This window comes from Struthio camelus, chromosome 4 (genome assembly GCF_040807025.1).
Source record: "Struthio camelus isolate bStrCam1 chromosome 4, bStrCam1.hap1, whole genome shotgun sequence".
Classification (NCBI taxonomy): Eukaryota; Metazoa; Chordata; class Aves; order Struthioniformes; family Struthionidae; genus Struthio; species Struthio camelus.
This window is the reverse complement of record NC_090945.1, coordinates 50,577,363-50,603,593: the sequence shown is the minus strand read 5'-3', so window position 1 is coordinate 50,603,593 and position 26,231 is coordinate 50,577,363. Positions and strand designations below refer to the sequence as shown.

The 26,231-nt window shown below is 38.2% G+C and overlaps 1 protein-coding gene across 4 annotated transcripts in view; it reads right to left on the bottom strand.

The window, feature by feature from the left end:
- The window catches only part of WWC2 (WW and C2 domain containing 2), a 109,907-nt gene that overhangs the window by 28,748 nt on the left and 54,928 nt on the right, over positions 1-26,231 (bottom strand). For 2 of the 4 annotated variants that reach the window (XM_068942573.1, XM_068942574.1), the window contains exons 3-11: positions 25,507-25,710; positions 24,436-24,512; positions 19,568-19,647; positions 16,115-16,244; positions 15,485-15,631; positions 14,408-14,481; positions 8,807-9,049; positions 3,882-3,971; positions 1,379-1,992 (exon numbers count right to left, since the gene is read on the bottom strand). In XM_068942573.1, the coding sequence (XP_068798674.1) occupies positions 1,379-1,992; positions 3,882-3,971; positions 8,807-9,049; positions 14,408-14,481; positions 15,485-15,631; positions 16,115-16,244; positions 19,568-19,647; positions 24,436-24,512; positions 25,507-25,710 (1,659 nt within the window). The remainder of the gene's footprint in view (positions 1-1,378; positions 1,993-3,881; positions 3,972-8,806; positions 9,050-14,407; positions 14,482-15,484; positions 15,632-16,114; positions 16,245-19,567; positions 19,648-24,435; positions 24,513-25,506; positions 25,711-26,231) is intronic. The other 2 variants (XM_068942575.1, XM_068942576.1) reach the window with 1 other exon arrangement.

Sequence of the window (26,231 nt, the reverse complement as noted above, 5' to 3'; positions counted from 1 at the left end):
AAGCACTGCCAATTGCTAAAGCGTGTAACATGGAGAGAGCCAGAGTCAAAAGAGAAATAATAGTTACAGGTGAGGTGAAAAATTAACAGATGGTCTTACGTTACAGAGTGAGACTTGAGAGAGGCTGGGTTGCGACTCTGCCACATAATCATTTTATGAGTTGAAGCAAATAACTTAGGACTCAATTTTCAGAAGTACTGATCACATACATTTCAAATGGGGCTGCCAGCGCTCAGCGCTAGTGGAAATTTGGCTCCCTCGGTTCTTCATTGGCAAAATGGAGCCACTGGACAGCAAAAATGTACACATGACTTGCAAGATACTTAAATACTATGACACAGAATGACATTAGAAAAAGTCAATAGATAAACATGCAGAGAAAGCAGAACATACTGTCAACTTCAACAACAGGCAGCAAAGTCAATGCTCTAAGACTTCGGACAAGCCATCGACTCTTGACAGCTGGAATTCTTATAGCTCTAACTCTATCAAGGTGATAACAACATAGGAAAACTTAATGCATTACCTTGCTTTACTGCAGACTAAAACTGGAATTAATTACACCTAATTCAGCCATCTCAAACATTAGCTAGTTATCAGGACACCTCTTCAGACAGCAGAAGCAGAGAGGCAGATTCACAGAGTGATTTATCCCACCTTACTTAAAGGGAAGGATGCTTTAGGATAGGATGACTCATCCTCTGGAAGTTACCCACAGACTGTGGAGGGAGCCTAGAGTAGCTTTGGTGCTCTAACTTTCAGATGAATTAAAAGCTAAAAGCTTTGAAACACTAACAACAGGTATAGAGTCTCACTGTACTGCAAGGAATGTGGTAATTTGTCTTTCTCAACTCACATTGAAAATGAGCTGCAGGTGTTTCAGGGACAGCAGGTTCAAGTAACTATCTACGCAAATAAAAATCCTAACTGTAAGTCCTAACTGTAAGACATCTCTAATACTGAGGATGTCAGCTTGTAACTTATTCTTCAATGAGAAATTTGATTTCTTATTTCTCGCTACTAAAAAACAGCACAGGATATTTCTGCACTTTCCCCATATGTCCTCACAATACATAGGGACACCACGAATCTCCTCCATGTCTTCTTCAGGTTTTTCTTTGTTAACTTTTCGTGATAAGAAAGTCTGTAAACAAGGCTTCCTTCCGAGACAGCTATGGAACAAATCTAAATGGAATTGGGGTAAGCCTGTCTCTGAGGACACAAAACTAAAAGTTACATGCTTTCCCTCAGAATTACTGACTACCTGCAAAGGCAAATTAAGTCGCTCATGCTATTCTTCAGTTATATGACTAGGATCTCTTTGTTCATAAGCCAGCTGTTAGTTTAAAATTTTCATGTTACGTATGTTTTTTATTACCTGCACTTCCTTCATGTAGAGAAGGCAGAGGTTGCCTAATGTTTTCATTAAGATCTTTACCATCTGTAGGAATCTGAGATCCTGTTCTGGTGTCAGAGTCCAGTAACATTTGGTTCTCACAGAGACTAATGCCTGCAAAATCACCTGAAAGGTCACAGTCTTCAAAGTCTGTAGTGAGGTGATGCAGAGGGGAATTTTGAGCTGACATTGAAAATGCACCTTCCAACACCAAAGGGGAGCCTGGGGGGGACAAGGAAGACAGTGAGGATCTTGAAGACAGTGATGTCACAGATTTAGGAGGTTCAGTCAATTTTGGATGGTCTGCAGCTGAAGGAGAGTCACTGTAACCCAGTCTCCCATGGGAACCGACCACTTCATTTTCATGAATAGTAGTGATAGGCCCCGAAGGAATGTAACCACTTTTTTCTTGCAATATGAAGTCAAGTTTATACTGATAGTCCAAATCTGTTATTTGATCGCCTTGGTTATAATAGAGATCCGTGGAGCTGAGCGAGTTTAGCGACCCTCTGCTTGATGTGTTCAGAGAACCCCGGCTGGATGCCAGAGATCCCAAACTGCTCCCTGAAGACACAGATAACGTACTAGCTGAGAGGCTGCAAAGAAAGCACAAACACACACACCAGTGTTACTAAACTAAACCAGATTTGATCACCAGCACCAAACAGTACAAGGAGAGATGAGATTGACTGGAACCTGCACTGTAACGATTTCTTAATATTGAATGTTATTTGAGGCAGTATTTTTTTTTTAAGCAACCATATTGGTTTAGGTCAGGGTGCCCAACTCTCATACCATCAGGGCAATTTATCCAGCTTATGGCAAATTCCTAAAGCCCCTTTTCTTCTGGAGAAGGCTGCAGGTTTGACAAATTGGTCCGGCAGCAACAGCAGCCTTCTCTCAGCTGCGATGTTTCCTCAATGACCTGCTCCACCATCGCGTAGGCACTCATAGGGCCAACGCGATGGGAAGGGGGTCCCCAGGAAGGAGCTAAAGGCAGCAGAGGACTGCCGCCACCTCGAGCGATTTATGCAGCCGGCCATCTGCCGAAGAGCCTGCAAAAGATGGCAGCTAGAAGCAGGCGAGTTGTGGCAGAACCACTTCACGTGTATCAGACAACACACACTACATGCACAGAAAATCCAATCACGTAAGGACTGCAAAGGCCACGACATGCAGCCTTCTCCTGTTAATAAGTGAAGATGAGCAGCCCTGCCAGGCTGCTCATCAGAGAAAGTGTCACTGCCTTGGCTCAGGAGGTCTCTGCTGGGAAAAACTGTCAAGAAAAATAATTCAAGACAGCCCCTTTTAAACACTTAAGAGGTGTTACTGAACAATAATAGAGCTATCAACTTTAACAATTTTGCCACTGGGCTAGAAAACTGCTTTTGACAGGACAAAGAGACCCACAAGCACAAACAAGAGCACAAAACCCTTTTTTAAAAAAAAAAAAAAAAAAAAAAAAGGATTTGAGAGAGACTTTCCCCACCTAATCACCAGTCAAGATGCACTTCACAAGATCTGGCTGTGGTGTTTGAAATAGCTACGCCAGCCTAGATCCCAAGGATAAAATGATATGGCTTACCGAGAGAGCACCTTTATATAGTGCTTTAAAACATTTTTCCTTTTAAAGCCCCATTTTGATTTCTAAGAGAATACTTAAATATTAAGGCAGCTTTCTGAAGAGTGTATCCTACTGGAACACATAAGGAGTTTGATCAAATTCAGCTGGATTTGCTAACTGAAACATAGTGGGCATATGGTTTTGTAGCCCAGCCTTTTTGTCCATGAGTGGGAAAAACTCTTTCCTGGGATCAGATACACGCATCATTAAACATCACAATTTCCATCAAAGCAATGAGTATGAGTTCAGTCTCTCTGTAACGGAATACTGTATTGCTATCTGTATGAATTTCATTCACAAAGCCAGATTTTTAAAACAACGACTGTCAGAAAAAAATATCTGCTGAGAGTATTTGCTGTTTACAAAAAGCACAACTCAGTGGTTGAAGAATAAAACTATAATCAGCTATTCACACAAATATTTACATGCATACATGTATTCATTGAGCCCCTCCAGTTATTACACAGAATAAAAGCTAAATTTCTAATAACACATTTTACACAGAAGCGCGAGAAATCATTTTTTCCCCTCAATGACAGCATTTGGGAGACCTGAGCAATTAGAGACTTCCTGATTTATTTTACTTTTTTAATACTGAGGCAAGATAATGTGTCTCCCTGCTTAATTATAAAACTCATTCAAAAAGCCTATTCTTGTGTACTTACTGAAACTATAAAGGTACACTGGGTTTGCATGGAAACAAAATGCTTGAGGCTATTACACTTGTATTTTCTTACTTCAATATGAAATAAATTTTGTTTGGCCTCCAGCTAACAGAAAAATCTAAGAATGAAGTTTAGACATCCAGGTCCATTAAACTGTAGGTGAAAACAGGTTTTACGTTACGCAGCGCATCCTCACCTCCTAAGTTGTGAATGCAAGTAAGTAGTTAATTTCGTAGTTTCTTCAAGTTTCTGTACCAACTCTTTTCTTCGCTCTTCCAATTTCAATCTGGAAATAGAGGTGTATGTAAGTATAGGAAAGCATCACAAAATAGTCAGGAGGCTAAGTATGTGTGGCAGAATACTTTACAAATAAGATGGAAACCAAAGTGAAGATCCTTCATTTTTTTCATGTGACTCTACTACTGAAATCCAAGAGACTGTGCTAGTTCTCAATCCTATCACAAAATCCTAACTGCTTCAGCAGCGACTTAACTGCAGAATACTAAGTGCCATAACAAGCCTAATGGTCATAAAAACAAATAAAATGTTGGTATATTCACACTGAACCAAATGGAAAATGCACACAATAAAAGAGCAACAGATGAGCAGTGAGAAAATGTCTGCCACTTCAGGAAAATAAGATCTGCTCTAATACCATTTTAAAAAGCAATGCTGTACACTAGCTACTCACTAACTATAGTTTCAGAGAGAAAACAAAACAAAAATACTAATACCAATATTAGTTCTGATAACACAAAAACTGGGGGGAGCACTGCAGGAAAGTTAAAATCAAAACACTCCCTTTGAATTCCTGAGTCTTCCTATGGAGACAAAGTGTAATAAACCAAAGCAGGATCCAAGTGAAAGGATCCGAGATGACAGGTAGCGTGCAAGAGTCTCACAGCATTGTTTCAAGGTTCACCTTTCTGCCAAAGCAGGATTATTCCCTCTTGTGCCATTATCCAGCCTAGCTCTGCAAACACAAATGGTGGAACTCTCCCATGCATTTTGTATGGCTGCTAACCGTAAGGACTCACTAATCTTTACACTGATTTTTTCCTATTATAATTCCCTTTTACCATTCCATTTACAACAGCAAATATATTGCCTTCTCTCCGTGGATTTAACTGAAAGCCACACATAGTTGTGGATTAGTACATTCCCCTCTAACCTTTGCTCAGTCAAGTGATACATGTACCAAGTTCCCAAGCAACTAATCTGAGGGACAAAAATTATTATTATTATTATTTTTTTTTAAGGTTTGAGATTCATGCTCAGAAACATTTCCTTTGGCCCTTCTGTCATCTCAAGGATGTATAAATTAAAATAAATTAAAATTCAAATACAGAAAACATTAAGAAAAGAAATCAGCTCATGCTTTCTTATGCAAACCAAACGAAACACTAGAGATTTCCCAGAATTCACTCGCAAAGTGCCAGATACCAGTAAAAAAACATTAAGTCCTCAATTCAGCAAAGCATGAAAAGCACTTGCTTACACCCATGCTTATTCAGCAAGCAAATCTGGGTTATGCGAAGGTGAATAAGTTACCCTGAGGTCAGCCAGGGTGTGAACTTCCACTCCACTGCCTACACTGCCTATGCTCTTACACTGCAGTAATGTGTTCATCTGCCAACACCTGCTAAGACGGTTAAAAGAATACAGAATATTTAATTCCTTGCTCATGCAGACATATCTACAGGCTTCTAAACTAAGAATTATGTTCATCTCTGCTATCAGATGTGTTTTCCTACCATTTTTTACCACTTTTCCAATACCTTTTACCTTCTTTCAAAGCTTAATCTAGCCTGCTTTTCTCAAGCAACAGTGCTCTTCACCAACTTTTTTTTTTTTTTTGAGTCTTTTCAATTGTGAGCTATCACTTTATCTTCAAGGAAGGGGCACAAAAATTGGAATGCGCATTTTACTACTGCGGCAAAAGGCAAGAAAGAAAATTAAGAGACTAAGAAACCTCTTCTCTGACTGGATTCCTCAACCCAGATACCTATAATTTGTTCTATTGAATTTGTACTGTTAAGTTAAAAGGTTCCCCCCACCCTGGCACAAGGAAAAGTTCGTTTTCCATTCTTACTTCAATGCAGTCCCTGGATAAAAGAAGTTTTGTTAGATGTAATCTCATTTACTATTAATTTAAAAAGCAGTATTAATTCCTGCATATAAGTTGCAGAATGATTTTAGTCATGAGTCACAAATACAAGCTAGTTGGTTTAAAAATCACTCGTCAAAGTTTCAAGACGTGCAGGAAATAATTTTACTATCCCATGCCAAATTCTGAGGTTCAAATAGTTTTTTTCTATCCTATATCAGACTAAATTCAAAACCTTTAAACAAAGAACCTTCCTTCTTTTTAGCGTAAGCAGGAAACTTTACCATCCCAAAGACCAGATTAAACACCCAAACCACCCTCATGTGGTCTATTCTGACATGGGCCTCTGTCAATCTCTCCTATTCGCATTCCTCCTATCTAAATTAATCTATTATTGCTGCAGTGACTTGAGTGCGACTCATCTTTGTCCAGCTTTCATAAATTGTAACCTTGCTGAGAGAAGCTAACACCATCTTAAAAACAAATTAAGGACATTAGAAGTTAAAGCGTACTTATCTTCTTTCAATGTAAACTTGTCACGTGGACATGTTCGCTTTTGACAGTAAGGGCCAATTTTTCAGACCACAGCAAAATAAATAAGTAGTAGTAAAACTATGCATCTATTTAAATGCCAATGATTACCTAGACAACTTTGCCAAGGACTAAAGAATAAAGGAATCTCTCCAACATGAATGCAAAGAGGCAAGAAAGTAGCAAATAGCTTTCAACAGTTGCACAACCTGGATATTTCTGTACAGTCGCTGGAAGGCTTCTTAAAGCAGTCACGCTGTGCCCTTCCTCTGCTTTTTGAAGCTGATATGTTATGACTTATACTCTCCTTTTGTAAATTGACTCTGAGTACATTACTAGTAGCAACTTCAGTAGCCTACTCCCAAACAACCCTGGGCTACACTGATAATGTTTTTGTTTTAAGTTAGAGCAACTTTTCCCTTTCTTCTTCTTTCCTTCTTCTTCTTCTTCTTTTTTTTTTTTTTTAAATGACTCATCACATCAAGCCCTGATAAAATCTACAGCTTTTTATAGCATTGCTTCATTATCAGTACCTGCAAAAATACTGGAAACCTACAATATCCATGAAACTTCATGAAAGAAAATGGTACCGCAACAACAGCGCAGCTCTCGGAAGGTAAGACATTGTGGCTGCTTCACTGATAAGGGACAGGAGAATCTTTCTCATCTCCAAGAAATAACATGTTAATGTTTGATCTGATAAAATTAACTGTATCCTTTTCTCAAATCAACATTTCTGGAAATTTTTAATCATCTGAATTATTCTAAAAAAAAAAAAAAAAGTTTTTCTTTGTGTTCATAGCAGACACCTCAGAAATAATCCTCAAAATAGGCTTGATGTGAAAAGAATTGAATTACTCTGAAGGAATCGAGAGAGAAATGGTTTTAATATTAAAGAGTTTCAAGTAGGGATTCACCTGAATGGTAAAGCAAAACAAAAACACCCCCCCCCCCCCCCCCAAAATCTCCCCATAAATACTGCCTTTACAAGCAAAGTATGATATGAAATCTTTCAGCAGCTTCAGAAAGAGATGAATATTCCACTTTTTCAGTTACAGGATGGCAAATCTAAGGCAAAAAGTCAAAAGAAAATAGAGGAAAAAAATCTAAAATTGAAATAAGCAGTTGTGTTTCTATACAGCAAAAAAACCACCCTACTGCCTCATTTCACCTTGACAACAAGAGACAATTTTACTTGCTCTCAGTATTCTTAAGTTTGGAATCCGATATGTATGGAAAAAAGGTCAGGGGCTGAATTTTCTTCCACATTAAACATGCAAATGCAAAACACATGACTAAGAGATCAGCTGTTTACAGCATGAGTGAAGATTTAGCTATAACCTACAATGACATATTATCAAAAACATTAAATTTAAACATTTTAATTTGTGAATATGATTATATTATTGATCCCTTATTCTCACTTTATTAACAGAAGTCAGAAGGCAATGGATCCATATTAATTTAGATATTGCTAACACAGATAGGTATTTTCTCCTGTAAAAATATAGTTCCACTAGGATAAAGCCCTTCTTCTACAACACTTTTTGGATTCTCAATTTAATGTAGTTTAAAATATTAGAAAGTGTACAAACGTGCCTATCTTGCCTAGTTCGGACATACATATTTTGTCAACAATTAAAAAACCTCCTCACTACTCAGCTACAATGTAGGGTCCAACTTTTAGTGCCACTAAGTGAACGTGGCGAAACTGGAGCAAGAGCAGGCCTTTACTAGCAGAGGGAAGTAAAAAGAGTGTTAAACTGTGGATTGTATTACTTCTATAAAGCACGCTACACTGATACATACAACTACATTTTTGGGTTTTTTTGCATTTTTATATCTAATGTGAAGTGAAGTTCTCATAAATTTATTTCCATATGCAGTGGATAACAAGTCTATTTGTGACAATCTCCTCTGATTTTCTCAAACTCCATATCTGGCTATGTGGTTTATTGTGGGAGTTGCTGCAGTTACTAGTTAGGAAGCAGCAAGTTAGAAAGGTTTTGCAGCAATTATACTTTTCCTCTGAACTTGAAACTTTTTTTTTTTGGTTGCATTTTTGTACGTAATAAAACTTACAATGAAAGGTTTCAGATGTTGCAACAATCAAGACAATCTTTGTAACCTGAGTTCAAATAGTTTACAGCTATTATCAGAAACCAGCGAATGATGTATTGCCCTCCTGCCGGCATGCTGACATTCCTCAGTTATTTAACATCTGTCACAGGCATTTTCATGCTGGTAAGAAGCACAGAGCCACCGATATTGCAGAGCACATACAGGGTGTGCACATTCTCTCACAGGACAGAAGAATTCTTTGTGTTACTGCCCGGCGAACTAATAACAAATTTAATTAAGATCTACATAGAACAGTTACTGAAGGAAAACAGTCCATCAAAGCATAGTTCAGGGTCTGTAATGAGTACAAAGGTCAGATTGCAGAAAGAAGCATTTAATATTAGCAAAATACAACCCCTTACCTTTCAGCAAGTGCTTGACTAGGCGTGCTTTTTACAGACAGCAGCTCTTCTTCAAGCCTCTTCCTTTCTGCTTCTAGCTGCTCTAGCTCATCTGGAGTACGTTTGCGTGGCGTAATAAACTGGAGTTCCTTTAGAAGCTCTTCTTTTTCATTGATTAACATCAGTTTTTCCTTTTCCACATCCAGTGCCCCAGGCCAGGCCTCACTATCTAGCTTAGACAGTTCGATCTTTAAGTTAGCCATGCTAAAATAAAACATACCAGACTTGTCTGAGCCCAGCATATCACACAATTCCCAGGAAAGGCAGAAGCAATGCAGTATTTGAAAGGTATCAGGATACTTAGCAGGATATAACATTCTCTACTTAAGGCTACCAACTTTAATTTTGCTTCACAGGAATGCATACTTGGCCAGAAAAGCAAGCCAGCTATCTAGAGGAACAGGCTGTGTAATCCTTTCTCTGTCTTGGATACCTCAGAAGACGGTATTTCTGAGAAGCACCACAAAGAAGTTTTTGCCAAACTCTGGAACTATGAACTTGATCTCCTTTCTAAACTTACCTCTTTCATATGCAGAAGAATACTAAAATAAACAGCAATACATGTTTGTCGCGGAACAACCAGAATACAATTTTGCTTATTCGTTAAAAATTAATTCCTCCTGTTGTTGACATGTTTAGTTTAAGTAAAACTCACAACTTTAATAAACGCTTAGCAAAAACGATCTGTCAGGGTAGACATGCTTTACCCAGTGGTATGCTCTATTTCTTCTAAGCTGTGAGAGGCCGATTGCTCCTTAGAAACAGCATACAACCTTCGTGAAAGAACAAGCACAACAGCAAGGCGCTTACTTCAGCAGCATGTACAAATGAAACTCTTTAAGAGGCAAAAGCATGCATGGTTCTTCCATGTGATTTAAAAAAAAGGTAATACAGCAGTGGTCCCCTAAAGGAAAAGGTAATTATCAATTTATGTGCAATTGCCATTCCTATTGCAGATGTCTGATCAGAAATTTAGAAGAGCCAAGATTTAGTTACCTATACATATAGTATAGATACACACATACATACAATGGAAGCAGAGACTTCCCTACGTTATTATTACACTGTAACTCATTCCTCATTAAGAAAGGTTATTTCCAACATTCAGCCTCCATAACCATTCTGTCTTTGGTCTCTGCAGCACAGCTTAAAAATTGCAGGCTTTGGAATAACAACTTATTGTCCACTGGAAACTGTATAAAGCATAAATTCTCCCATAACAAGTGCCACATATCTAATGATATGTCAGATGATAACTTTCAACCCCTTGGCCCTTCCAACCTTGGTCACACCTGAACCAGCTGCAAGGATAAAGATACGGAAGCTTTTAACTAAGGAAAGGCTCTTAGCTTTCTGTGCCTCTGTCTTGTAGGCAGGGAGAAAGGCAGAAAAAGGAAAAATAGAAAGATGTCCTTAAACAATCTAGGGCAAGAGGAATTGATCTGTTACTTTATTTATGACGGCCACAATTAAATTCATGTAAGTCAGCTCGTCATCCGATTCAAGTCTGTGCAACTTCCATGTTACCAGATATTACCTAAGGTAATGGCCTATGCCGTATTGCATAAACACACAGGGATAATTTGGTATGTATAATTTTTCTGTAGTCCTGGAAAAATGTTTTTCTTCCTTCCAATCTGTCTTCCGTGGTTAACAAAGCTAATAATATCATGCTTGTTTAACATCTTGATTATTAATTTTACAGTACATCAAGGCATTTATTTATGGTCAAAGCTAAGAATAGTTAATGTTGAAACTAACTATCCCATTACTTACATTAGAAGCTTAAGGGAAAAAAAAACATTTTATTTACAGAGATAAGGCTTCCTTCTCATCTGTACCTCCATGAAAAAATAGCAGCTTAAAAAAAAAAAACTAAAAAACCCATACATCCACAAAACCCCTGCAAAAACTACTTTGACTCAAGATATTTTCACAGAACAACAATGCAAAATAAACAGAAACACCAGCAGCAGGGCTACCATAACCAAATGGGGGAATGAAGTGAAATGAACCATTTCAACACACTTTGCAGTGGTTATATCTATCATTTATATTCAACAGTCCTTTTGAGGAGCAGCACTCAGATGGAAACCAACTGGATAATTTCAGATGGATAACGAGATGTTAAGACTTTCCTCTCCACGTCACTGGCTCTAGCTAACCTTGTTCTGCAAGTAGCTGCCACTGACAGCTGCTCGATGGCTTGTGGAATGGGTTAGTGGTCTCTGAGCAGTTCTTTCGCTCCCTCTGCTATGGGTAACTCTCTGCTATCATAGCTGACACCCTTTTTAGCTGCCTCATCAGAAAGGCAAAAGACTAAATGGACATGAAAACTGAACCGCTCTCACTCTTTTGAAGTAGTCCTTGCTCAACAGGTCAAGACACATTAGACAATTTCACCACACCAGGAAATCATTGTTAGAATGCTATACCACATCTGTCTAAGTAACAATTTCAACCTGGAGCACACTGAATTTGGCACAGTTGACAAACATTAAATTCATCAACTTCCTTGTGTGCATCTGATTTTGTGAAAGTCAATAAACTTTAAGGTTGCTTAAATAAGTCAAATTTGGGCTGCACAACTCACTACTTTCCTCAAAATCCCAAGAGTACCTACAGACAACATTCCACCTCTTCAAGACACACTGCTGGCTAAACAATATTAAATATGTAATATGCAAAATTATCTGATAATTTTCCAACAGAGAAGTTCACTTATAAGATCCTCTCTTTCTCTTAGTTCTATTAACAGAAAACAAGTAAAAATATGCACATTTAATATTTCAGAAAGGATGGTCATACTTATTATGTTATAGTGATGATTATGATGGCCGTAATAATTTTCTTGGGGGGTAGTGAGATGCAATTAGATACTGAAGTTTATGAGGAAACTGGGATGTTTTCCTTATTATTCCAGGATATAAACACTTTATTAAAGCAACCCTGTAGTCACTGATGAAACCAGTACGCTCCAACACTTTAAAGACTTTAACAGTATCTTTCAAGGGATCTCACACTCTTATTTAAAACTGAAAGGAATACTCATTACTGGACAGTCCTCAGACAAAAAATTAATTAAGACAGTATTTAAGAGAAGATAATTTAACCTTGAAACACCACTAACAAGTCATAGAGAATAAATATTTGCGTATGTAGAGGTAATCACATGAGCTACTGCAATTTTGACCCACTTTGACAGACTAATTTGTGAGAAGGTAAGACCTTGTGCTGCAGTACTCTACTCCAAACACTGTGCTTTTTATTGGGCAGGAGCGATAAACTGACTTACTGCCAGGGTATGTTTTTTCCCCTGCAAATGAGAGAGAAAACATGACGACAGGACTTCTAGGTATCAGGGCACGGTCAAAACAGAGTCTGTTTCTAGATCAATTGTCCCTGTGAAAAAATGCCATCTACTTGCATCTAAAACACCAGCTGACAATTAATATCATTTACATGACGACTCGGAGCCAGAATCATACAAGTTCAATACAGAACAAATACAGTACCTTTAGCACTCTTTGTTGCCTGCATTGATTGTATAAGATCATAAAGTTTTATGATCCATAATAAAGATACGAAGGATTACTGTTACCACTGGCAAGGACTGTAGCTACTACTCTATACGAAGAGGATACACGTTTGGAATTAGGCAGAAAAAAAATGTTGGCTGTGCACCATCCTGCTGTTAAAAATTAAAAACTAAGCTAGCCTTTATAAACTGCAATTTTCTTTTCCAGCTTTTCTCCAGCTGAGCATGGCACAGTATTTCAATTGAATAAATATTTAAATTGCAGAGTAAATGGCATTTTAGGCACAGTTTTTGTCTGGGGAAGAGCATTAGTTTTTACTTTTTTTTTTTTTTTAAAAGGTAACAAAGGAACTTTAGGTGTGAGGTAACTGTTAAGGTTTCTATTTCCCTTAGATTTCAAAGTGCCTTCATAGCAAAAGTTATAAAGTTTCTAAGCAGCTGAAACACCTTCCAATTTTGTGAAAAGTATTAGAAAAAAACAACACAGCTAAAACATTAGTAACAAAGACATAGAATCACAGAATCACAGAATCGTTTAGGTTGGATGGGACCTCTGGAGATCATCTAGTCCAACCTCCCTGCTCAAGCAGGGACCTCTAGAGCAGATTGCCCAGGATCACATCCAGACGGCTTTTGAATATCTCCAGCGAAGGAGACTCCACTACCTCTCTGGGCAACCTGGTCCAGTGCTCTGTCACCCTCACAGTGAAGAAGTTTTTCCTCAGGTTCAGACGGAACTTCCTGTGCTTCAGTTTCTGCCCATTGCCTCTTGTCCTGTCGCTGGGCACCACGGAGAAGAGGCTGGCCTCATCCTCTTGACACTCCCCCTTCAGATACTTACACACATTGATGAGATCCCCTCTCAATCTTCTCTTCTCCAGGCTGAACAGGCCCAGCTCTCTCAGCCTTTCTTCCTAGGAGAGGTGCTCCAGCCCTCTAATCATCTTGGTAGCCCTCCGCTGGGCTCTCTCCAGGAGTGACATGTCTCTCTTGGACTGGGGAGCCCAGAACTGCACACAGTACTCCAGGTGAGGCCTCCCCAGGGCTGAGGAGAGCGGCAGGATCACCTCCCTCCACCTGCTGGCAACACTCTTGCCTAATGCACCCCAGGAGACCATTGGCCTTCTTGGCCACAAGGGCACACTGCTGCCTCATGTTTAACTTGTTATCCACCAGCACTCCCAGGTCCTTCTCTGCAGAGCTACTTTCCAGCAGGTCAACCCCCAGCCTGTACTGGTGCATGGGATTGTTCCTGCCTAGGTGCAGGACCTACCTATACTTTTTTTTTTTTTAAATAGAGAAAAAAAAACTCTCTCAGAATTATGCGGCACTATTCTTCTGAAGCATCAGTAGGCATGGAATTCTAACGCAGAACGTTCTGCTTTCTGATGCCCGTTCTCTGGAGCTGTGGCAATTCACTAGAACAGCACTGCCTTCATGAGCAACGACTACAGAGCTTATTTGAAAGGCATTACACATTTATCAGTGGGGCAGTTTCCAATTTCTTCTCTCTTCAGGTTAAAAATCATTAAAAAAAACCAACCTCACAATGATAACAAGTATTTAAATTATCCAAGGTCCCTGGGGAAAAAGAGATTATTTAAGCCTACCAAATCCACACTGGAACTCTGAAGCAACTCTAAAACTGAAGAGCCATCAGTGGCATAAGCTGAGATGATGATCCCAAATAAGGATTTAAATGGGCATAAATGGCTTGGCAACTCCTTTCAGTGGAAAGCCAGTTTAGTCCGTTCCCTTAATCCTGGAACTGTCGTCAACTTGTCACTGTCTGCATTTTATTTCTTAATATATGAAACTTAGTATTAAATGTAAAATCTGCTATTCAAAAGTACCAACGACTCCTGAAAGTCTCCTGCATACTGAAGAAACGTTTTGCAATATTACCTACAGTTCATTCAGAGAGCTGGTCCACTAGATGTCACTGCAAGCACAACGTTAGTGCTGCAAAGACCTGAAACCTCCCAACTCAGACTGTAATTTAACAAAGCAACTAACCCTATTACCTTCTTTTTGCCTCTTCATATTGAAGACTTAGTCTGACCTTTTCAGCTAAATTTGATTTACTTCTTGCTCCAACCTGTTGAGAAAAAAAAAATCAGCCTTATTACTGTGTAAAACTGTTAAGTGAATCAACAATACAAAGCAAATGCAGAGAGTAGAAAAAATACTATTTAAAAAATAAAAACACATCCAGTTGCAGCCATACACTTGCTGACTCTTAAAGATCAAGGTAGGAAGCTACTCAGATGCACAAAATACCGTGATGTGCTCTTCTGATACAGTTTATCTATTTTCAACTATCATACTACCAACTGTTCATATTCCATCACGGTAAAGCAAGTGCATTTTCAAAGGTGTCTTGCATTGATTTCACCCAGAATTTTGATCTACTTTGAATTCCAATGAACTCAGAATTTAGGATTAAGCCAGTGTATTTCAAAGCAAGGCTTCAATAAAATTGCTAAACACACATACAAGGTCATCTCTTTGTTTGGGAGGCCTAGTACAAGCTCTTCCATATACATTAAGCTCACAAAACTTCAGGGAGAGTACTGAAAATCAGCACAGCTTTTTTCTGTGACTGTATATATACTGTAATACATAGATCAGTGAAACAGAGGCATTTTAATAGACCACCGATCTGGTTGTTCCATTAACTGTTTTTAGCTGCTTGAAATGAAATTGAACAGTTAAGTTCTGAGATCTTCTTCCTGAAAGTTAAAAATATCTTCATTTCAGATTAGACTTTGTAAGGTGCAACTGCTCCTACGAACAGAACCAAAAATCATCATCTACTTAAAAATTGATTTTTATTGCAGCGGAATTGTTTGATTAGATCAGATTGCCATAAATGTTTCATGCCAAACGTCCTCTGAATCCTGATTTAAAATTTATGGCCAAAATTAGATAATTAATACTAGGAGATTTTCAATTAAATGTGTGTGTATACGTATATGCATACGTACACACACACCCTGACCCCTATCTGTAATAGTAAATAAGCATTTGATTCAAATCCCATTAACTGCAGCATTGCGATTCAATTCCTCTTTGCACTTGACAAAATGAAAAAAGCTCACCTCACCAGAAATGTCAGTCTGAGACCCTGTATCCAGAGTTTGTCTAGAAAAAGACAGCTGAGAGCTTACAGAGCTGGAACTCAAGTCTGGTTCAGATCTCCCAATGGTCTGGTCAAGACTGAATTTCTCTCTCAGCTTGGCAAGACTCTGCCCAGGAAACAGAGAATGTGGTGGTGTTACATCTGCTTTGTACTTTACACTGCCTACAATCACTAGTAGCAACACTTGCCAAACAGTTTCTCTCAAAAAATGTTTACATAAAAGACCCCAATGTAAAAACACTGTTTTCAGTTTACATTAAGGAAATTATCCTTTCAACCAAACAGTTGGCAGGTGACACTAAGGATCACCAACACATGTGACAGTATAAGGTTAACATATGCGTTGTACCTTATCTACAAGTTTAGATATCAGCGCTCTCAAACTGACTGTCCCTCAGTGGCTTTTTGAGTTAGGAAAGTAACAAGCTTCGCTTTCTCCACCTAAAAATTGCTTTTAATACTGATTTAGCTTATGAAGAGTTTTGCGATTCCCCTAAATAAAAGTAAAAAACGTGAAGTATTTAGCATAATTAAAGTTACTTATGATAAAACAAATCCACATAAAACTTACATCAACCCTACAAAATACCTTCATTAAATCCTGTTTTTCTCTCTCCCCTGAACTTATGGCCTTTCTGATGGACTTCAGTTCACTCAGAATGGCTTTGGCCTCGCAGAGCTCATACCCACTCTGGCCTCCAGACATTTTTTGGTCAATTCTGTGGGGAAACAAAAAAAATGTAATACTAGGCACAGAAAATAAAATTAACATCTCTGCTGCTCTATTTCAGGTAGAAGCATAGTTAGAGAAAAGAGGGAAGAAGATAACAAATACTGCTTCCTTTCATGGTCACGCAAAGAGGAAAAAGGACAGTGAGGTCTCCATTACAGTATTTACCACATAATCCTGGGCAAAAACGTCAAGCTGTCGGTCACACACAGCATCTAGTGCATGAGTTTTCCAGACTTCAGGAAATTTTGTAGAAAAAACTTCTGTTGGCCTTAAAACCATCTGGGCTGAACTTACTAGGTGTTTTACCAAAGACAGAGACTCCACACGCAATTTTAGCTGATCCAGTCATAAAGACAGTAGGAGCAGAGAACACTACCCTAAAGCAAGATTCCTACCGATGCTACCAGGAACACAGCAGTTCCGCAGACAAAACTACCAAAATTCCCATCCACACCTTAACTCTCTGCAATATAGAAGCAGCTTTTGGCTACAATTTTCACACTATTAACTGTTAATGATGCCTACAGAGGCAGAATGTATTATTAATTCCCTACCCAGAAACACAATGTGGCATTTGACAAACAAGTAAGCTTTTCGGTGCTAATCAGCCTCATAGAGAAGAAATGTAACCTTTTTTTTACCCTAATCCTAAGCATTAACAGTCCAGAACAGCTCTTCTGCTTACACAGGCAACAGGCTCTCTCTTACCCATACAATCTCTGGACAATTAATACTGTACCTCGTACATTCCTGGAACATCCATGATTTTTAAAAGCCCCCAAAGTCAGTGACAAAAAGATATTTCATTGTTGTCTTTCCACGTTTTTCTTCAAAAAGTAGAGCTTATAAATTAGGGACGGGATAAATGTGTTTAACTGAGTATTTCATAGCATCACACAAATGACTGCAGCTGTGCTTCACAAAATTAAAAACAACAGGCATCTTCACAGAAGTCTAGCACCTAGTACAGAATATATTCTTTTCTAATGAAATTGGTTTTCTGTTTTTATCATCCATCATCTTCAGCTGAAGACATTAACATTGTGAGGAATGAACAAACACTTTAATGATCAGAAGTGAACTTGAGCATCCCCTGCAAGAGCAAACTTAGACAAAAATCCTTGTAACAGGGTGCTCTATTTTTCTTCCAATTTTGTATACAACATAGCAATGTTCTAAAGTAGTTTTTAAAAGGTGTGAGCGTATCTTATTCCCTTTTTCCACATGTCAGTTTTTGTGTAAAAGCAATCTGCATTTGCACAAGAAAACCTGTATGATTTAGCACTCAAATTCCTACTCAAGTTTTTTTCAAACTTGCAAGTTCCTCAAACTCTTTCATAGGTAAGCAATTATATATTGCCCAACAACATTCAATTTTTGGTAAGTTATCAGGTTTCTAAGGTCAAAGAGATACAGGATGTGCCAACAGTTGGGGTCATGAATGAACAGTTGGGTAATACACCACATGCTGCCTAGTAATATGATGTGCCACATTCAAATTGCAACTGCTTTATTCTGTATATAATTAAGATGGACAGGAAGGATATCAGATATATAAGATATTCCATCTTCCTGTTCTAAATTAATGGGATTAGTACTGTTCAAAAGTGGCTGACTGAGTTTTTACAACAAACGTCTATTGTGTTCCTGTGGAATGCTGTTGACAGTTTCTGAAACATGCTTTGGATTCCTATCAAAATGGCTTGTGAGCAAGCTGCTTTAAAACAATACTTCATTGTTGAATTAATATAATAAAACCAGCATGGTTGGCTAACCTTTAATCCTGGGACAGCAGCATGGGTTTTTACTGCTTTAAGCTTTAGAATCAATGTCTTCTTTCCTCTTCTCTGAGCTTTGCTTTGAATGAAGTCTATTTATGGTTAAATAAAATCAAGCAATTATTCTTTTCTCCCCCTTTTCTCACCTTTTACTAGCCTTTATATAACAAAAAAATCCCACATTTCAGTTTTAGTCAAAATGAAGGTGGACAGGGACTTGACTGACATCATCCTAAGGTGCTGAGGGCTTTCAGTTCCCGACTGACTTCAAACTCTGCATACCAGAGAAATTATTTGGTCGTTCTCGACATATCTAGTTACGATAGAACTCATAGAGCAACTATCTTTTCTAGCCATTTCCCACACAAGATTTTTTTTGTCTGTTTCAGAGAAATCCTACTGTGTAGAACCGATCTATTAAAATAGCCTACAACACATCTTGGTCAGAGCTGGGAACTAAACCCCAGTCTTTCAGCTCCAAACACAGACTCTCTCTGTCATCCTCAGCATCCTCTGTATTTTGGTACTCTACCTACAAGACAGAAATATACCTCCCTTCTCCCACCTTTTGTCTGCCTTCTCTATATAGACTGTATGCTCTCCAGGGGAAAGATTATTACTTATGCGACTGTACACTACCATACAGAGAAGACCCTAAGAGAAGGGTAAATGCATCCAGACAATACTACGTTATAATGCTGCAACATTGCTTCTGCTACTGAAACTAGCATACTAAGTGCACCATGTAAATGTACCCTGAATGTATGGGTACTATACATACCACAATACAGTAAACAATTATTATTAGTAAATCTCTGTTCTCATTGTTGAGGCAAAACACACGTTAGCAAGTTTTCCGACGTAGCGAATAACCACCCTATTCCCTCTAGTGAAACGTAATGGAGTAACGTTTAACGTTGTAGGGCCCAACTTTGTAAGTCAGGAGCAGTGGGGAGCGCTCAGACTAAAAAAAGTCAGTCTCTAATAATCCAGCTGGTTAAATAACCAGAAGGCTCACTAGCTTCAGCATCAGACCTTTGGCACCCAGGCATCCCAGCAACTAGAACAAAGAAAGTCAGGTCTCCTTTAATCCTCAGATTGTGACTCATTTCAAACTTGGCACAGTTGTGCACCTCGTATACCTCAGAGCAGCACCCTCTTCTCTCTTTCTTGAGTGCAGAGGTAGGGAGGAAGGAAGAGGAAAGAAAGACTTTTAAGACTTTTTTCTTTTTTAATGGAATATGCAAAGCAGCCAAATTCTTCCCAGGGACCCTTAACTACTGACACTCTTTCTGCAACATATGTGACTTCATGGAAAAAAACAAGAGAGGGAATAGATTTATCTCATGTTTTCATTCGCATAATAGGTTTGCCATTTCTACAGATTTCCTGTTTCCTAACGGCAAAAAAGGGTTATTAGAGTCTCGGTTTTTTCCCAATAATTAACTCACATAAGATGTATTCAATCCTATGACAAAACAGAAATCGGGAGACTGACTTAAGTCAGTTTCGACTATTTTCTTATACTCACTGTTGCAGTGTTTCAAAGCCCTGTTCTTTGTACAGCAGCTCTTGCTTCATCTGAGAGAGTTCCCTCTTCAGCTTCTTAACCTTGTGTGTTAAATCAAAGCAAGACTTAGAAAATTCCTCTTGTTAAATGGCAAAACACATGGCTTTGAACAATTAATGTATTCTCTACATCAGATGAGAAAAAAAGACTGTAAATTGCTCTACTGACACATATTAAAAAAAAAAAAATCTGTTCTCTTCCTGATGTCTATGGGCAACATGCTTTAGTATTAAAGGGACACAAGCAGATTAAATCACATTCCTTATTTGTATTGATACCACACTGCGTTATTAAACCTGAGAGAACTTTAACAAGTAATTTACTTCTCACTTGTTAAGCATGCATTCCAACTGTCCTACAGGGACGTTCCTGTTTATTTTTAAGCTTGTTATATGTTCATTTTTTCATTCCAGGAAGCTCTCAGTCCTTTACACTGGAAAAGACAAAGCATGCACTCCTTTTTTTCCTAAGAATTATCCTGTCTTATAAAACCTTACATACACTGCATCCCTAAGTATATAATGTACATTAATTCAAAAAAGACAATCACAAAACACATTTGGATTGCAAATATAAGTATTTATTTAATAGAAATATCTTTGGCCTACTCCCTACTTCCCTAAATTTGCAGGCTTTTTTTTTCTTTTTTAATCTTAAAATTCCTGTTTCAAATGCTAACAGATATGAGCACCCTACACAAAATATTTATGAATCAATGTTAAAAAAAAAAAAATTCCTCCATTTAATTTTATAACACACTTCCTAAAGGTACTAAAATAAAGTTTCTGGACCACCTTTGAAAACCTTGTGTTTTTCTAATGCAAATTAAAATTTATCTTCAGTTTACACATGGTAACAGAAATGCCTACATGAAATACGGAGTCCCAAATTTTGGCATTTATACACCTGCATCTGCCTCCTTTGCGCTCTACACACTAGCCAGATCTTGTTAGGTTCTTTAACGTTCCAATTAGTAACGTTAAAACAAAAAAAAAAATAAATTGGAAGTCCTCTGCTCTCACCTCCGGCTGTGAAATTCCTGCTCTAACATTCTGCTTGCTTACATATTTGTCTTAAGATATCTACTCCTATGAAAAATATACTACATTAAGATTTAAGAATTTTATCACTTTAATGACCGACATCAATCTCAAAATTTGTCTCAGAGTTCTTGCATCCAATGCCCCTTAGATTTTCCACTCTGTCCTGTTCTCCAATCAGAAAATGTGAGATTCCCAACACGTCAGGTGACTAAAAGTACTGAGCACCACGAGCTGCTACGTAGGCTTCAGAAAGACTCAAAATGCTTCGTATGTCTAAAAAAGCCCACTAATTTGGGTCTCCACATATGTGTTTAGGAATGATACTTAGGCATTTCAGTTTGCAGCTTTTGGCTAATGACTTTTTGTGACAAGAATAGAATGCTTTCAAATCTCTACCTTCTCCAAAGCAAAATTCACTACCTAAATTACAGGTTAGCTTCAGGATACTGGAAACTATCATCACTAACTGCTTCACTTTTTTTTTTTTTGGTCATACTGGAAATTTAGCATAATAAATAAGCAACTTCTAACTACACATTCAGTTCTCATTAACTATTTCTTCCTCGAGTAGCATGACACTTTCGTGCAGTTAAGCGGAACTAAATGAAAATTTTAAACCCTCAGAACGATCTCTCTCAGGTATTCCAGACGACTGACAGAATATCACCTCTGGGTTCTACACAATGCTTAAGACGTAAATGAAGCCCCAAATTTTCCTATAAACACAGAATGGCTAAACTTAAAATTAGAAATGTGAATGTATAGTAATTGCAGATGACACACTTGATTTCAACTGAGGACTGGATCTCTCACACCTTTATGTTTTCCTCGAAATCATCTTCTGAGTGTCCTCTGCTGTAATTCATCATCATTTCATTATCAAGAAATGTGAGTTAAGTATATTATCCTATAAGGATGTGACCTACATGATAATATAGACGGTGTTTACCGCACCATATTTATATTAAACTATTCTTGTGCTCCTTGTCTTCTCCTTCAAGACTTTTATAAAATTCCCTGTTTTTTCACATCTTTGCACTTGTTTTATGCTTCACCCCTTTCCTAGAGCTTCTGCATTTCTTCCTCGGTCTCCTGCCTGACAGGCCTCTGGTTCCTTCTTCTGGCTGCATCTCGAAGCCTTCCTTCACGTTTAAGCTTTGAATTCCCTACTTCTTCAACATCAACCTTTCCCTCTGCATTGAAATCTTATCTTCAAGGCTTCTGTGCTAACCCCTTCTACCCCCAGCATTCAAGCACTAATGGAATAAAATAAGCAGCGCACTATTATATAAAGGTTCTACCCCTACTTATTGTATATGCATAATACATATTATGATCATATATGCTTTGTATTGTTTGGATTATCTTACTGATGAGTAATTCAGACTCCACATAGCCCTGCTCAATGTCCACTGCGGGACCAGGACCAGGTCCTGCAATTACAATCTTCTTGAAAAAGACCTTTTTTCCTTCGCTTATTTCATTTAATGACTGTCATATTTCTGTCCTATGTTCTGCATGATATACTGTGCAATAGGTAATTCATGTATCCAAAAAGTTCTGTATGCATATATTAGGCAGAGGTAAAAAGGAAAAGGCCAAAGGCCATTTCAGAACTTCCTCAAATGCTGGATTTCTCCCCTCAGGCCACCATTAACTTGATACAGCCGTTAAGCCTCAGCCAGTGTGAGAGAGAAACAGATTTAGTACATCTGACCTAATAGCTCACTAAACAATGTGGAGATTCTAACTAGCTGGCTAGCAACTTGCTAATGACTAACTTTGCTTCCCATCAAGTCCGTGCATGCATATACTGTAGAATGCCAAAAGTCTGCACATGAGCAAAGCATCCTCCAACATTCAAGTAAGGGCAAACTACAATAATACAGTCATACCTCTCTTGCCATCCTCCTTGAAAACCACTTTCCAGCCCTAGCATCACAGGGCTCCACTTTTTGTTATATCAATGATTTTCATATCCAGTGGGTTTGGATGACACTTTATGCTGATACAGATATTCTTGGACTGCACCCTTCTAAATTCTGCAGACAAGATTCAGGTCACCTATTTTAGGCATGTTCATAACTTGGACTTTGCAATGACAATAAATTAGGTGTTGAGAACCAGCAGGGGGAGGCTCCTTAACTCCAACAAGCAACAGAGAGAGCAAGACACCTTCAAAAAATGAATTACTATGATTAACACAACTGCCTCTCTCCTCAGTGAATGGACAATCTGTAGATTTGTAGCCAAGAGCTGACTCTGATGAGGCTGAGTTGGGAGCTAACCAGAGGAAAGTAATGGGAAAAACTGAACATAGGACCATGTCTGAATTTTCCTCTCTTTGACTCTGAAGTGACTATAGTTATATTTTGTTGTATGTTTTGTTTTTCAACAACACTGTTAACTTCCTAAATTCAACAGTGATCCACTTGCCAAAGGGAACATCTGTTCCTCTTCCACTCATTTTAGAACGAAGCCCTCGCCCTTGCTTCTCATTCCTCTACCGTTCCTGCTCCTGTCAGGCCGGCTTCCTTATCGCCTTTGACTCTCCCTCCTCAACTTACAAGATCTTCCTCCCAGCTCCTCACTGCTGAAATGAGTTTTCTCACTGGCCACCTTTCCTTGTGCTTAAAAAATAAGGGACTGCAAGCTGAGATTGGCAAGGACGGACAGGTCGTACAAGCAGTGATGGGAGGGGCAACATCTGGACACCAGTTTTACAATGCATTCCATCACTAATTTAAGTCCCTTTAAAAATTTTTAATGAGCTATTCCACAATTTCTTTCAGTCATTAATTGTTTATACTCCTAATCATAATTCCTACTGTACGCGAAGAGGGGTGTTACTCTCTGAGGCTTCTGTGAGTGCTGCTCCGTGCAGAATCCAGGAGGGGGCAATGAAAGAGCTAAATAGCTCTTGTGCTGCCTCTACGCATGCAAGATCTTTATCCCAGCCCTCATTTAAGAAATAAGCTATGAGGTGCTGCCTTTTTAACCTGCATGGTCTGATCTAATTTTTTTCATTAGTAACCATAGAGAGCCCAGACTATCCACAGAGTATTGTATGCCATAGCTTAAATAAATGAACTCCCTATATAGATTTTAAATGTCTTCCACATAATTTTCTCCTAATTTAAAATTAATTCACTAGAGACTAAACTGTAAATCAAAATTCTTTTATGTATCAAGAGATAACCAAATGCAATGCCCGTAATATGAAGTCTGCATTAGTAACCCTGCTGAACAGAGCTGACCAAATAATGGATTTTTTGATACATTAGCAATTTAAAAAAGGTGGTACAGTCTTGGTCTGAACTCTTAAATTTTGACAAAACAGAGAAAGCTTTTCATGCTACTGTCAAGAAGTGTTTTTTAAACCAACACAAATTTATGAAGCAGTTCATGTAGCTAGTGGTGCCATTCTCACAGAAAATTGTGTAAAACAGTCATCTAGCTGCAGCTCATCTTGGTCTACTACTTTTCTATCTAATTATTTTTACTCTTCCTTTAAAAAAAATAAAAGCATAAAAGTAAGAACAGTTATCAGATTTACTTAAACCCACATCTAAGGAGAATATTTCTAAGCTTCATCCAAATGTGTTACCTAAAAGTAAGAGAGACAGCTTTAAGAATTTATTAAAAACCCTTCAATAGTATTTAATGAGAATATTGAGACATTTCAATATCAGCAAAAAAGATACCCCTGCTAGTTCAAGCTTTGTACTCTTACAGTCACAAACTTTGCACAAAGAATTCAAATGAATCTAAATTAAGCACTCTCACCCTTAATCTGGTAGTGGAGATTTCAGCCTTCAGAATGTCAGGGTCATACTTTGTACTTGATGAGGAGCCTGAGAATACTAAAAAAGACAAATATTTAACTATTTTCAAATCATCAATTAGTCCCTTGTTTGAAGCGTTCCTATTGATCTAAAATCTACAAATGTAAAAGTGCAGAAACATCAAAATATGTATCCTTATTAAAGAGCAGCACAGCAATAAATGAATAACCAAATCTCCTTCTGTTTTCTCCTACCACTCTTTGGTTTCTCTCTCTTTTTGCCTATGACAGAATCTAAAGGCAGCATCTCATTTTCTCCAGCTTTCCCTTGTTTTCTATTCCCATTCTTCTAGCTGAGGCATCATGGAAGCACCTTTTCCTGGAAGGTCTAATTTCTAAGGAGACTTCTGAAAAGCAAAGGCAGGTTTATTCAGAAGCCTGCGAGGTCTGCTGCTCAGTTCTTCCTGAGTTGTATATGTGGCTTTTATCACACTAACCAACTTTAAGAAAGATGCTTTGCCAGTGAACCAAACACAGGCCCTGAAAGCACTTTACTGTGTACTAATTCCTCGCCCAATACTATTAGATGTACCTCTAGTTCATCCCTGACCACTGTACACAGGGTGCAAAATTATTGCATGCTGTTCCTGGGAGCAAACAAATTCCCTGCTTGGTCTATTGCAGCTACCTGTCAACACAATAGGGTCATTTTGCCACGCAGCCATGAAGTACAAGAGATCCTATTTACTTTGAACCTAGACTTGGTGGAATTTTGTTCTGACGAACTGCATGACAAAATAGATTCCCAAGTCCACTGCTCTAAATCATAGCTCAAAGCAGTGCAATTGTATCAGGCAGATGAGAGTTCTCTCCAGCAGAACATCTTTATATTAAAATAAAAAGAAAGAAAAAAAGAAAAAAAGAAAAAAAAGAAAAAAGTAGGGATGCTATCTCTAAAAAAGTCAGAGTACAAGATGTTCATAGCAGACCTTGAAAACTCATCTTAAAGTGAAACAGGATCCCCTGCAAGGCACAGATCAAAAAAGTTACATTGTATTTTCTACTGTACTTACAGCTTGTACGAGAGCTTGATTTTTCTTTGTAGGCATCATTCAATCGTACATACTCATCCAGTGCAAGTGCTAGCCTCTGTTCTTTCACCTGGTACAGTTCTTTCTGAGTACTGAGAGCATCCTGGGCTACTGTAAGATAATCTTTTAACATTCTCTCTTGTTCTTGCCTCCATTGTTTCCTGGGATCTTCTATTTGTGTTGTTTCTTTACAGGAAAAAGAAAAAGGATTTGAATAGAGCTCTGTTGAAACCTGCTCAGAACTAAATTGTTTCTTTGCCTGTAACGCACAGTTGTAGAAGTCTATACCAAGGAAAGTCGGGGGGGGGGGAGGACAACGCACTAAAACTCAGATTACGTACCCTGAATACTCTGACAAGTCCAGTTTTGTTTTAAATTAGTTGAACAAACTCTAAAAAATCTAGCTTCGGTAGTGCTTGCTTTTTAACAAGTGTTTTCATCTTGTTATTTGAGATCACAGTTTGTCTTTGGTTATTAGGCAGATGCTGATTTTACTGAAGTTTTTCTTTGCCACAGCAGCGTGTGTGCGAGAAACAGTATTTAAGTGACCAATTGCAAAACCGGAAATTAAGTTGCATAAGGAATGCTATATGTTAGATCATTCCTACGTCTTAAATGTTGAATTAAGAACACATCCTAAAACTCAAAAAAAAAAAAAATCTTTCACCCATATTTTTGCATCTGGAAATAACTGGATCAGTAAAAAG